The 15062-nt window shown below is 42.7% G+C and overlaps 1 protein-coding gene and 1 pseudogene across 6 annotated transcripts in view; one reads left to right on the forward strand and one right to left on the reverse strand.

Moving 5' to 3' along the window:
• Positions 1–15062, forward strand: part of Ankrd44 (ankyrin repeat domain 44) — a 297082-nt gene that overhangs the window by 237445 nt on the left and 44575 nt on the right. For all 6 annotated transcript variants that reach the window (XM_076931903.1, XM_076931905.1, XM_076931904.1 and 3 more), the window contains exon 17: positions 12028–12099. In XM_076931903.1, the coding sequence (XP_076788018.1) occupies positions 12028–12099 (72 nt within the window). The remainder of the gene's footprint in view (positions 1–12027; positions 12100–15062) is intronic.
• On the reverse strand, positions 10755–11789 carry LOC117705128 (ribosome biogenesis protein NSA2 homolog pseudogene; annotated as a pseudogene).

Here is a 15062-nt window from a genome sequence, read left to right on the forward strand (position 1 = left end):
GAAATGAATACACTTACAGTTGTGACCCTCTTCTCATCACTGTTAACCTTTTGGTAGATTCCCTTCACATTTCACACACACACACACACACACACACACAGAGTGATATGAACCATACAGTGTTATGCACTGTTTTTCCCCCATAAAATATTATGACAGTCATTTTTTCAGTGAAACTAATAACTCTTGGTCAACATGCAAGTGGATAGATCATATTCAGTTATTAGAGGTTCATAATTTAGCCCTAGTTTCATAATTTACTTTATACTGTGACTACTGAATAGCTGTGACCTTAACTCTTTCTTAGGATGCAGGCTCTGAACGTGGGTTTACTGGGTCAAAATCTCTTAACCTTTTCAGAGCAGGACAGTTTGAACACATGCGGTTTGCATCTTGCTCTGGTTTTTCTCATCAGTGTGGGTCTGATTGGCCTTTCTTTACACACAGCACAGACTCCTTTAATTGGCAAGGAAATCAACAGGAACTGAGCGCACACTGGAGGGAGGAGATAAGCAGAGTCATAGCAATCGGCTCCCAGGGAGAAATGGGAACTTAATCCAGCCAAGCTTCCAGCAGCACAGCACCCTCGTTAATTTGTGTTATCGCCTCTTAATGTGGCATGGCGCTTGATTTACACACGTGAAGAGAGTTAATGGTTCCTTATTTTTGGAATCTGGGCTAGGGGGAGTAAATGGAGAGAGAAATGAAAGTGCATTAAATTCATACCTTTCTAGAATTACTGAGTTTCTGTGAGTGATTGTTAATAACAATTTCAAGCAAGATAGTTTTTTTCTAATGGCTGTGAAGGCCCGTGAGCAGAACAATGAGAAGATAGCTGTGCAGCACGGGGAAGCTGTTGATTTGGGTTGAGGTGAGCATTTGAGGTTGATGTGGAAGCACGGGGAAGCTGTTGGTTTGGGTTGGGGTGAGCATCTGAAGTTAGCAGAGAGGCCAGGTGCTCACAGATGTCATCATGGCTTGTCATATCAGTTCTGAGGCCTCTGGGATCTCCTGAAAGCTAACTATCTGTTCAACCCAGGAAAGCTATTTCTTCTTCTTCTTCTTTTTTTTTTTTTCCGAGACAGGGTTTCTCTGTGTAGCCCTGGGCTGTCCTGGAACTCACTCTGTAGACCAGGCTGGCCTCGAACTCAGAAATCCGCCTGCCTCTGCCTCCCAAGTGCTGGGATTAAAGGCGTACGCCACCACTGTCTAGCTCAGGAAAGCTATTTCTGTAACAAACTAGATCAATCTAACATGACCTTAAGTTTGATGGATTGACTATTAATTGCATTTCTTAATTATCCTTAACAGTTTGTAATAGCAGCTTTCAAAGGACCAGGACGTCACATTGCACTTTTTAGAACTGCATAGGTACAATACCTGGAAAGGAGTTAATACATGGTATGTTGTTACCAAATATAACCTTAAATTTGTAACAATACATAAAGATATATTTCAATGTGAGATGTTTGGCTAGTGTTAGCACTATAGTTTAAGAGTAGATTCAATAATTTACCCTTTATTCCCTATTACTCCTATATTATATCCTATATCCCGTTTTCTTTTCATTCCTTCTCTCCCATTACCCTTGATACTAAATAAGAAAGAAAGAAGGATAGAGGAAAGAAAAAAAAAGAGAGAAAAAAAAAATCCCTGAGTCTAACCTTCCCCATTTTGCTTCTTCCCTGATCAAGATCGTAACAACTTGTAACTGCACTCCTTAAATGATGACAAACACCCATCATCCATTGAATGACCAAAAACCATCCACCTCACCTCTTGGGAATGGGGACATGGCTCTCTTAAAATTGTTTCTGCTGGTTTGGGGTGTTGTTTTCCTTTTGGGAGGCCCCATAAAAAGTGGGATATTGGTCAGTCTTAAGAAAGTTAGCTGTAGCTTTGGTGAAGTCTCTGCATGCTGAGAAAGTGCAGGCTCAAGTGAATTGGGAAGGAAAGGTGGTGTTGACACAATGGGCTGGTCTGAGACCAGCTGGCTCAGTCTCTTACATGGATGGATCTATTCATTCATATTCTTTCTCTCTCTCTCTCTCTCTCTCTCTCTCTCTCTCTCTCTCTCTCTCCCTCCCTCCCTCCCTCCCTCCCTCCCTCCCTCCCTCCACACACACAAGCTGAGAAGCTAAGGTGTGTTTTGGGGGTTGCTGGAGCAGCATTCATTCCTAAGCACAAACAAGTGGAATGTGAAATAGAACTTTAGCAGAGGTGCCAGCTTCCCAGGATTCTTGTCCTGTGTGGAACCCTTCACAGTCTGAACAGGTCCTTACTGCTAAAAGATGAAGACATCCATCTCCAGACTTCTTCTCTTGGTCCCCATGGACATGTCTGAAGGTTTTCTAGCTCTCTGTGCCCTCCTATTCATGCACACTAAGGATGTTGTCAGAGTCTGACCAGAAACAGGCAGAGCAGGGTTCCCTCTCCGACCCACTAGCCAGACGTTCCTGTTTTCACGGTCTGAGCCACACTCATTTTCTGTTTTCTTAAACAGAACATTTAAGAACTAGTTTAGCTCAGCTTGAGGCCCTTGGGACCCTTAAATTTTTCACTGCCATGTTTTCAAATAGAGACAGTTTATACTATTTATAAAGCTTGGGTTTCCAGAACAAGTGCAATATTTATGTATTCCTCACAGAGTTCAATGAGATGGCTGTTGCACTGGACTGGCGGCCAGTCAGCTTGCCATTGAAGTTCATATTTATCCTTTATTTTGTTATCACAAATGTACTTTGTGAAAGAGGGCTCAAACTCTGCCTGTTCTGTCGGCTGTCTTTACTCCTAAGACATTAAGATGCTCTCTGAGTGAGCCTTCTAGTCTGGGGAAATGATTCATGGTTTAAAAAGAAAAATGTCCTGAAAATCATGTAAGCTCAAATAAAGCCATCTGTCTTCTCTGGCTGAACAAGATGCTGAAGGTCAGGCGTGGAGTCACTTTGCAGTCCCAGCATTCAGGGCTTGAGCCCATGAGCTCAGAACCAGCCTGGGAAACAGGAAGTTATCTGCAACAACTGCAACAGCAAAATCCATCCGCCGATCCAAAATTCCCCATTTCTATAAGCCAACCTACAATCAAGATGGTTGGAAAGTGAATTTGCTTATCCTGTCTCCTTTCCACCCCCACTCAGTGCCTCATCTTTACCTGTCAGTCGGACCTGGGGGTGGCCGTAATACCAAATCTTCTGGGTTTCTGTACCCAAAAAGAGTCTTGGCAAACTGATGCTGGTTGGACAAAGCAAAAAATAGGAATAAGAAGGCTTAAGCCATGTTATGTTTTATGTAGAAACTTTATAGTTGATCGCTCACTTGAGAAAAGAATAAACTTCAGAATTTTAGAGGTGACAAGAGATACGGTGAAGTAGTCTATAAGAAGGTTTTGTTAAGGCAATCCTCTGGATGAATACACATTTTATTATGTCCATAAAAGTCTTTGGTGTCATATTGAGTATGTACTTACTGGTTTTATGACATTAGGTCTGGATGTAGTTCATTATGGATGCATGGACTGTATGAATTTTGATAAGCATGTTAATTGTAAGTATACTTAAGGGAAAGTTAAACCGATACCCTTTATATCAGATATGTCAAGTCATATCCCCCGGCTTGTAACTACAAGATCTCTGCACTCGCTGCTTTCTGCAAACTACTGCATGTGGTTTTACCTAAACTAGTCTGCAGAAGAGCCAGTTCATTTCTGGTTTTGACAAAATAGTCTGAGGTTGATTTCTGTAGGGCAATGTTATTTTTCAAACATATCGAAAGCCACAAGCCATATCATGAATTGTGGTCCGAGTACTCTGACTCTCTGGCCCCCTTATGCCTCCAGGGAGGAGTTTATGCAACATGAAGTGTCTGGGATGCATGGAATCTTTGCCCCATCCCGTGTAGTTGATATGTTCAGCACCAGATTGTCAATTGGGAAGGAAAGTTAATTCAAAACATAAAAGATAGTTTTAGAAGACTTGCAAGTTGTTTTTATTCCTACCAGTTCCACACTGTCTTCTTGACGAAGGAAGAACCTCTAATCTAAAGCAAAGGAAAACTTAGCAGACCAGGTCCCAGGTAATGTCCCCATGGAATAAGACAAATACTTATTGCTCTTTAAGAAACAGAGCCACACAGATTAAAAGACACTGTGCTATTAGAGAGGAAAAGGTTCATGCACTTAAAATACACTTCACTTTGTTTCTTGCCCCTGATCCCAGACTTTTGTGAAATACCAAGAAGTTTCAGCTATCTGTTCATCTGAAGGCACTGTGGTACAGGCTAGAGACGCTGGTGTGAGTTAGACCCAGGTTCCATCTCCTCATCTGTCGCTTGCTGTGCTCACATGAGGATGCTACTTTAGGAGACTACTTTAGGCTTGACTGAGATGACTGAGTAAGGTTTATGAAGTGCTTGATTAGGTAATTGCTTGGTAACTTGGCTGTCACCAGTGAGCCTGTTGTCATCATTTGTCACCATCAGTACCTTCAACATTGTGATCATTGTTATCATCACTCTGTCATCACCTCCCTGTCCTGGTTTTCTCTCGGTTCTGTCTGCTCCTAACCCCCACTGTCAACATTTCAAATCCTCCTACAGCAGCATTCTTGGTGTTAGAACCCACAAACCTCCACCTTCTCTCCTGCACATTCTTCCCAAATAACCTCATATATAGGGAAGCTTTAAACAAGATCTCTATTCTGAGCTGCATGCTTGTATATTCGGCCATCCATGAAACCAGTGGTTCTCAGCCTGTGGGTCTGGACCCCTTTGGGTTTAAGTGACTCACAGGAGTCACCTAAGACCATTGGAAGACACAGACATCCACATTACAGTTCATAACAGTAGCAAAATTACAGTTATGCAGTAGCAACCAAAGTAATTTTCTGGTTGGGGGTCGCTACAACACAAGGGGCTATATTAAAGGGTCGCAGCATTAGGAATGGTGAGAAGCACTGCATTGAATTAAACATACCCCACTGAGTAACCTAGCTGTTCTTCAAACCCTAGTTCACTGCACAGATCTTTCCCAGGATCTTGCTTGTTCTTTCTTCTGTTACTAGCTCTTCCATCATCAAAGCTGGTGAACTGGATGCCATCCCTGATTGTAATCATCCCTCTCCCTCTCTCTGATAGTCAATCAATGAAGCATGCATATTCTACTTTCTAGACCCTAAATCCTGAATGGGTAGAGTCTTTTAAGAACTAGCATAATCCTCAGCAAATAATGATTGAATGGATTCTGCTTACGAAGGGATGACTGAGACTTCTGCTTCCTTTTGCTTCTGTTACTTTTTCCTTAGTTTGAGAATATTGGTTCTTTCCAACTTAATTCATGATTTAGAAATTCCACAGTGGAAATATCTTAACTGGCTCCCTAGATCTAGGGTTGAATTCTTCACCCCTCAGCATCACTACAGTTACTGAAACAAAAGGAATTTTCACTGCCTGATGGGGGCCAGTAAACGTCTTATTCCAAAATAAACATCACATCACGGGAACATACCTAAAAAAGCCAGAATGGGTTTGTTTGTTTTTTTTTAAATCAAGAAAGCCAAGAATGTGATTATAGTGTTTTGTCTGCCCTGCCTACATCACTTCATTGACTGAATAGGGTCCTTATTTGAAATCTACCTTTAAAAGCACTGTCCTAAAATACTATGAAAATGACCTAGAAGCTGGGAAGATAGTTTACAAGCATGCCAACCTGAATTTGAATCCCCAGAACCTGTGTATAAGTCAGACCTAGCAGATCTGTAGTCTCAGTAGCAAGATGGGAGGTGGAGAGAGGAGAATCCCCATCAGCTCACAAGCCAGCCAGGCACCTGCACCACAAGCAACAGATAGACCCTGTCTCAGACAAGATGGAAGCAGTGACCTGTCATTTGAGGTTGTTGTCTGTCCTCCACATGCATGGCACGCTCCCTGTTCTCATGTGCGCTTGAACATTCTTTCTCCACCTGGATAGCTCCTACTGTTCAGGTCTCGGGCTGCATTTTGTTTTCTCTGACTGTGGTTTGAAATTAGATACTTCTCTGGGTTCCTAAAGGTCTTTGTTCAAGTCCCATGCCAACACTCGCCCTCCTGCTCTATCTGCTAGCTGTTCTGGGTTTCCTGATAGCCTCTGAGTTCTATCAGGTCAGCAAACACATCTGCTCATGGCACAGACTGAATTCTGGTGCTTCCTCCCACAAATATTTGCTGACTGAGTGAAATAAGGCCTCACGTGCTGGTAGAATGATCGAACTATGTGTGTGGGCAAATCTTATTCCAAAGTAAACATCACGGGGACAGACGTAATCTGTGTGTATTTGAGACACATCTTCCTGCTCCTGTTCATCGGGCCTGTAAAAGTGGGGAAATGGTTCTGTGATCCTTTGGTTGCAGGTTCATTCTAGGACAGGATTTGGAGCTGGTACACACTGTCAATTCCAGGAAGTCTTGCAGGTAACAGTGTTGCAAAACAAAGAACTGATGTTTTCTAGCCCCACCAGGCAGCGAAGACTCCTTTTATTTCAGCCATGGAAGAGAGATGGGTTTTTAAATCAGTGCCTTTGAAGTTAAAATTAAATCTGTTTTCATTATTTTAGTATATCCTGAGTTTAAAGTCTAGATTCTATTCTCATATCAATGAGGAACAAACACGAAATATCTCATACTTCCAATGTAGTTACTTCCAATGTATTATCTGTAAATTTAAAATTGTGTGTTTGAGCTATTAATCTCTACACTTGTTAGTTAATCAACCAAAGTCTCTTAATAATAACATTCAACTCCACATGTATTGACTCTGGAAAGGTGTTCTGTACCTGACTGTGAATCCGAGGACATCATTCTTTGGATTACATGGAAATTTAAGAATTTGTTTTGAAATAGGAATTATTTTAGTCATTTTACTGATTACAGTATGGTCTAGTTTGCTTCTTCTGTGATACAACACTGACTAAAGCCAACTTGGAGGAAGAAAAGGTTTAATTCACCTTACACATTACAGTCTATCACTAATGAAACTCAAAGCAGGAACCTGAAGACAGGAACCATGAAGGACCATGAAAGTACTCTGCCTGCTGGCTTGCTCCCCCGGCTTGCTCAGCTACTGTTCTTACATACCCCAGGCCCATCTGCCTATGGATAGTACTGCCCACAATGGGTTGGGCCCTCCTGAATCAACTAGCAACCCATCAAAAAATGCCTCACAGATAGGTCCACAAGCCAATCTGATGGAGGCAATTTCTTATTTTAAATAAGAGTCTGGATGGACATCTAAAGATGTCTTATTTAAATAAAGAGTCTGGATGCACATCTAAATTTGTGTCATATTGACAAAACTAACTGTGACATGATAACAATATATACTCACTGTGACAACAAGAGGTTGGGAAACAGGAAGAGGAAGTTAAATGTTCTACAATCCTGTTAGACTATGCAGGTCTATGATGTTTCCTGAATATATTGTGTTCATTTGGGTATTGCTGCTGCTGCTGCTGCTGTTGTTTTTAAAGTGAAAATAGTGTCACTTTCACTGGTGGCTTTGGAATATGTGTTTCACTTGAAAAGTTGAAAGTTTCAAAGAAGTGGGTGATACTGTTTTTAGAAAATTTTTGCCTTTCAGGATTTGAATACTGTATTTCTGCCTTTATCACTCTCTTTAATAAGAAAACCTCAGTTGACAGATATGGTGGCATACACAGTCTGTAATTGCAGCACCTGAGAGACAGAAGCAGGTAGATCTGTGAGTTCCAGGCTAGTCATAACTTTAGTGAGACACTGTCCCCTGCCCCCTGAAGAGTTAAAAAATAGAAAACGTGTATATAAAAAAAAAATCTGTAGGCATTTGCAGGACATGAAAATATGCTACCTATCTGGAGAATAAAAGATATAATTTTATTTAATGGGTATTACAAGATTATTAGATTGTTTAGGAAAGTGAGTCTAGGCTGGACTTCTATGAATAAGCCTGAACTGATACAGTGAATCTGAAGGCAGCCACTACGATGTCTGACTTAAAGACACACCATCTTTGCTGATAAGCAGGGACACTTCTGCCTCTAGTGCCATCCAGATTTTTGGCTGGATCTACCCTGCCCCATCAAGGATGCCTGGGATCATCACCTCTTTCTTCTCTACCCTCACTGTTCTATGGCCTTTGCATGAGAAACTGAAAGAGAGGCAAACACAACCCCAGAACCGTGTTCCCCAGCAGAATGATGGGGGTTTATTCTATCGATTTCTGTCTTCCAAGCTTCAATTAGCACATTTCATTGCCAAAGCTTAATCCTTGCCTTGAGCCCTTGCTCTAACCTCTGCCATGTAGAGCAGTCCATGCCCACCTACTAGGAGTCTGCAGTGGACATACTGACCACTGTGATCTCCATGCACCCATCCATCCAGACTCTTGACATTGGACTGTTGTGCCCTTTGTATGTATCCCATATGTGAAAAAGAATTTGAAAGCAGTAGAAAGAGGAACATCTGAAGGGGCGAGCCTGCCCTTTGTTTCTCTTCATAAATTCTGCTCAGATCATGGCATCTAGATCCTTCTGTCTCTGTCTGTCTGTCTGTCTGTCTGTCTGTCTGTCTGTCTGTCTGCCCTCTCCTTCCCCCACCCCCGCTGTGTACCCTGTAGCTCATTTCAGGGCCCTATGCATGCTAAGCAAGCAGTCTTCCACCAGGATGTATGACAGCACGTTTTATTATTGCCTATTTTTAAGACAGTGTCTCACTAACTTGCCCAGACCAGTCTCAAACTCATGCTGTAGCCCAGGCTGCAAATCTGGAAGTCGTTGTTAGCTGACTTTCTTTACACCCCTGTTTATTCAAAGCTGGTTGACTCTGAGTCTCTAGTTATCCACCCAACTGTTTCTGTCTGTCTCTGCTGTTTCCTGCTGCCCCACACCCTCGCTCTTCTCTTCTCAACTGCTGCTTCAGGTCCTAAGTGCAGACATTGACCCCGTCATTGCCACCCAAGAGTCACACACTTATAGCATGCCACTTCTCTGCTCAAAGCACATTAGTCAGTTTCCACCACACCTTGGATCAAAGGCAAAATCTCAGCCACAACCCATAGGATTTGTCCAGCGTTCCACCCCCGCCCCTGTTCCCTCCTCTGCATTCTTGCCCCTTCACCCCTACATTGCTCCGGCCACCCTTGATGATCTTAGGAACACCTGTCCCTGGGGATCATGGTGGTTGCTGATCCTTCAACTTGGAAGCCCAGATAGCCACAAGGCTCACTCACTCCTTTCTCCAGAGTAGGCTTGGCCATCACCTGCTCAACCAGGCCTGCCCTGGTCATTCTAGTTGCAGTTTGATTCCCCTAAAGCCCTTTAGACCCCATCTCTGCACCATTTTCATAACACCTTGTACTATATAATGAATGCTGCAACTCTTTTATTGTGTATCTTCCTCTATGAGAAAGTTGACTTTTACTATTGGATCTTCAGTCTACTGCACAACATATCTAGGTACATAGTAATCATTCACTGAATGTTTGTGACATGCATACATTTCTGTGCGCGTGCATCATGGTACACCTATCTAATTATTTATTAGGGATTCATTCCTAGGATGGAAAGTATGCACACACACACACACACACACACACAAAGGTGTCACCTGTGTGTCCTTCCAGTAATTGTCCGTAAGCATCCTGTTAGCCTGTAACTCTCCCCACACCACGAGGTGGCACGTGTTCCTCCAGTCCTCTCATTCAGCATATCTCCCACTCCATATATTTCACTGGCTCTTCGCCCAGTGCTCTCTTGTTACATACAGCGTGGTCTCTCTAGAGCCCAAAGACTCTACATGTCACCTTGGCAAGACCTTCCATCACTGTAGGTTAGCCCTCATAATCCACCACCCTGTTTTACTTTCATGATGTCACTTCGGATGCTCCCTTGTTTTATGTTTGTCTCTGTGTTTTACTTCTTTTTTCTAATCTGTGTCATTTCAATAAGGAAATTTACCCATCTTTTCTGACATTATTTCTTTTTTTTTTAAAATCACATTGCCTGTATTATGAAAGTAGATTTATAAAAAATAAACAAAGCAATATGGTGATTACGGATTAATATCATATACACTCTTAAGAATGTGGATTAAGTTACAACCCCAAATCATGACCTTCAATTTAAATTAGCTGCCACATCTCAAGTCACTGGTACATGGTCAAGAATTATCTAAGCCAATTCTCAATAAGTGCACTCCCTAGTTTTAGAATATAGGAAGTGGTAGAAGTGCATTTGAGTTCACTGAAAGTGCCACATAAAGCATTAATTACAAGTGACAACCTGAGTTGTGAAATTTTTTCATCCAATTTACCTTCTCTCAGACTTCTAATGTAATATTTTATGAATTTAAACACTACCATGTGTTTAAAAATGTTCCACATTTCAGGATTAATGGCATCAGGATAGGAAATACTTGACCTTTACAGGAACTTTCAGCTACACTGGTGGCTTTTCAAGTAATGAACCTATATTGCTGCATACCTAGTGCTTAGTATGCTTTTGTATACTTGCTACTCAGTCACTAAACTTTATTAACATGTAAGTCATTAGGCCCCCAGACTGAAGACCAACTGTAAAATAGGGCAGTGTTTTATTTTCCTTTACACCTTAATAAATACTTCGTGATGGCTGCACATGGGGTAAGGCTGCATGGTCGTCCAGAAAGGTCACAGTGATGGTGTTTTCCTGACAGCATGTAGTCTTCCATAGTGAGTGGAATGACTTGTATGATGTCACTATCAAACCAGGAAATTATACATTTATACACTCATCGTTTTCAGGATTGTTGGTAACTTGGGCATACTTTCCCCAAGTAACCTTTCCTCCTTGTGTCACAAGGCCCAACTCGCTCACACTCACTTCAGTAACTGTACCTTTGGTGATCACACCCAGGGTTGTATATAATGGGGATGATGGATTCTTTTTCACACCGAGTATAGACAGGCAAAAAGTCGATTTCAGCTCAGGGTGTGTGACGTGGGCTTTTTTGAAATGTAGACCCATTGGCCTAATGAACCTGTCATATTTAGGTGGTTTTCTTGTAAAACCATCACCAACAAAGCAGACTTTAGTAACCATTCTCTTCCATGCCTCCTTTTTTCTTTTTCCTGTTCGAATAACTTTCAATACTTCTGTTTCTCCTTGGGCACGAACTTTGGGTAGAGGGACCTCCCATTTTCCCGCCTTTTCTTTTCGTTTCTGCTTAATTATGTTGGAAAGTACTTTTGCTCTCGACTGTCCCTCTCTGTCCAGCAGACAGGCAGGCACTGCTCCCTGTGGAGTCTTCTCGTCATCCTTCTGCTTGGTGTTTCTCTTTTCATGCATCTTAATAGTCTTTTTCATTTGTATTTTCTCTGCATGGCGCTGTTTATGGTAGAGCTGAGCCTTCAGGTCAATCTTTTTTTTTTTTTTTTTTTTTTTTTTTTTTGCCTTCTTTAAACGTTCATGGGCCTCCCAACCTTCTTTCTTTCTCTTTTTCTCATGGTAGTCCAAACGATATCCGTATCGTTTGCAGTACAATTCAATATATTCATTTTGTGGCACGATGACAGCTGCACAGCAGCCGTCCGTGACCTCCCGTGTCTAAAAACCTCTTAATTTCTGGGTGTCACTGGCCCATGAGCCTGGTTCCCTCAAGCTGGAACGGGAAAGGGTCCTGACATTATTTCTAGTACATGTGTGCTTGATAACGGAATAAACACTAGCTATCACTTTCCACTATTGTGAATTCTCTCAGTGCAATAGATGTAATGTACATTGCTTTTCTGGACTGGCATATCTGAGCATCTTTTCAAGTACAAACTGTTTTTTTTAAGCAGCTGGTACATTCCAAGTTGATCTGGAAGCTTAAATGCTTGACTGTCTGTTGGTTTGAGGCAGGCGAGTCTTGATCTCTGACCTTGGTTTGCTGATACTCAGTATGATGTCTTAATGTTTGGAGCCTCCTTTCTCATTTATGCCTGTGTTACTATCCAGAAACCACAATTCCTTACTGACTCTTGCTTTTCATTTTTTGTCTCCACAGCTTTTGGAAAGAACCAACACTGGCTTTGAAGAAACAGATGGTGGTGCTCTCAAGAGTCCACTCCACTTAGCGGTAAGTGAACAGCTGTGGGAAGGTTTCTCTGTTTGTCTCATAAAGAACAAGGTCCAAAATCATACCCTGCTCTTAAGATGTAGCCCAGAAAGGCAATAGTCAGTGCTAATGATAACAACAGAGGGTTGAAAGCATGTGCTTCTGAGAGAGACTATCTCACCGTCTAGGTCTGCTTTCCCAGCTGGTGACCTTAGATACAGTTACCTACCTTGTATTCAGTATCCTTATCTGTAGAATGGGAGCAAATAAAAATATGAAGCCTGCATAAAGTCATTACCACATACTATGTAATAAATGATCACTTTAAGCTCTAATCATTATATATATATTTGTTACCACATACTATGTAATAAATGTTCACTTTAAGCTCTAATCATTATATATATATATATATATATATATATATATATATATATATATGAAACATCTCAGGTAGGGAGATTTGATTATAGAGTAATATGTAAACATTAAGCCTAGGAATAATCAAATATCACATTTTCAAATGTCACAGCTAAAACCTGTGTGGGTTTTAAATATGACTATGTGGGAATAGAAGGGGGGGGGTTTAGAACAGCAGCTATGTCGTTCTTCCTGGATTTGCCAGTGGGCCTCAGAGGAAGGCTCTGGCTCCAGTTCTCAGGATGAGAGAGCTGGAGGGACCGTTACAGTTCTTATTAGCAAAACCTCCTCTTCACCTCCCAGTAATCAAAGGGGAGTGCTTTGACACTCAGACTCTTCAGTGGGCAGGGGGAGTTATCACTCCCATATCCCTGCTTCAAATGGTTCATGGTTCACCCTCAGTGAATCAGCAGCTGTTTGAAAGAGCCCTGCTGCCTGGCAGTCCTGCCCAGCCGCAGCTAGCTCTCCTGCCCACCATGCTGCTGAACGTTGAACACTCAGTCATGGTCTGGTGGTAGAGGTGGAGGCGTTAATTAGATGTATTTTTGTTTAGTAACTACAATGATACAGGATTTAAGGGGGATGGGAAGGGGTCAGGTCTAATTGAACTAGTAAAGTCTACCTATATGATGCCCAAACACTTCTCCAGTGTTCTGGTGAGCCTTTGGAGAGGAATGTTTGATTAATAGACATGGGTGAGCATTCCTGCAAGATGAGAGGAGACAAGGCCGCTAAACAAGGGAGTGTCCGGGGCCAGAGGAGCCCACCCTCCACTGCCTGCGTCCACACGTACTTGCCAGCACGCCTGCAGAAGCCCACTCAGAGCCTCTAACACACCCACCGACAACACACCCACCATACACATAAACAACTGCACAGGTACACATACATTTGGAATGCTGTGAAATGCGCCATCCATCTTAGTTCAAGGAGGTAGACTTAAGTGGAGAAGGAGGCAACAGTGGGTGTTCCTGTGGACAAAGCTTCACAGCAGTTGGCTCAAGGAGCAGAGGTCTTTAGAATCCCTGTGCACCTGTCAGCTGTGCCCAAGCAAAGCTCCCTAGAGCTTGGTATGCACAGATGTAGCTAGCCCTAGCTGCCCTTAGTGAGACCACGTGGGGTTATTTCCAGCAGAATCCTCCATGCCCTTTGGACATGGGACTGACTGCATTACTACTGAAAAGAGAGCTTCTAGGTGTCCAAAAATTCTCTCATCTTTTTTTTTTCTTTCAAAAATTATTTGCTTTGTGCTCAGCACGGCCAGGTATGCTCCTGAGTTCTCTGGGCCTCCACTCACATAGAAAAGGGCAGTGGCATCGTGACAAAGACTGGGTTTTGGTAGTGCTGCAGCTGGCAAGGGCCTGAGAAGACAGAGAGTTCACTATTCACATCAGCAACTCACGCGAACATGGTGGTTTCCACTGCAGATTACAGGGAGCGAGTTAGTTAAGGCTTAAAGACCCTTTTGAGTTGGTCAGTTTGTTAGCTGTGTGATGTCCAGGTGCCTAAGGTCTTGTGTCTCAGTTTCCCCATTCATCAGAAGACAGGAGCAGCAGGGGCCATCATGGGAACAGCCGGAGCTCATCCAGGTAAAGCGATTATAAGAGGACCTGATGGGATGTGTGTGTCAACAGCCAGCTCCACCAGCATCGTATTGACATGAGTCTTCTCCTCCATGTGGCACGCACACTGGCTGTGAACAACGCCAAGCACTCTTCTAGGAAGAGACATTACAGGGAAGGGACATTGCCTCTGTCCTTTTGAGTTGCCCATGCTGGAGAGATCTTAGGCAAGCAATAGCGTGACAGAGGGCAGCAAGTGCTGCAAGAGAAAAGAAAATGGAACCCATGTGGTGGAATAAATATTGAGGTGCAGATAGAGTGCTATTTTACAGAGCACAGAATGTCACGCTTGCACAGCAGGACTGAGAGCTAGGCACATTGCTACCTGACAGAGGAAGGTTCTAGGCACAAGTGTAAAACTCTTGAGGAAGAGAAGACTTGGCATGTCCACAGAACAGCAGTGTAGCTACCACAGAGGGAACGGAGTGGGGGAGGGCAAGAAGCAGGGAGAGCAGCTGCCCCAACATCTCATGGGGCTCCTGGTCCCTGGTAAGAACTCTGACTTTTACTCTGAGCTAAACAGAAAGTGCTTGTGGAGATTTGAGGAGATAAAGGAGATGATGTGACTTGCCTCAAAGATCACAAACTTACAAAACAGAGCCAAAGTGGGGAATGAGAGTGACTTTGCTCAGAATGGTTGCAAGGACCTGTTCTAGATTTCATTCTTCCCTCCACATCAGCGGTTCTCAACCTGTGGGTCTTGACCTCTTTGGGGGTCCCATATCAGGTATTCTGAATATCATATATTTACATTAGGAATCATAAGAGTAGAACAATTATGGTTATAAAGTAGCAATGCAATAATTTTAGGTCACCACAGCACGAGGAACTGTGTTAAAAGTGTCGCAGCACTAGAGAGACACTAGTCTATATTGCTAACACTTAAAATTATTTTCTTCAAGACACGTATAAATGTGCCCATCACCGTCTCCAGCGTTTGTT

The sequence above is a fragment of the Arvicanthis niloticus genome, chromosome 3 (genome assembly GCF_011762505.2).
Source record: "Arvicanthis niloticus isolate mArvNil1 chromosome 3, mArvNil1.pat.X, whole genome shotgun sequence".
Classification (NCBI taxonomy): domain Eukaryota; kingdom Metazoa; phylum Chordata; class Mammalia; order Rodentia; family Muridae; genus Arvicanthis; species Arvicanthis niloticus.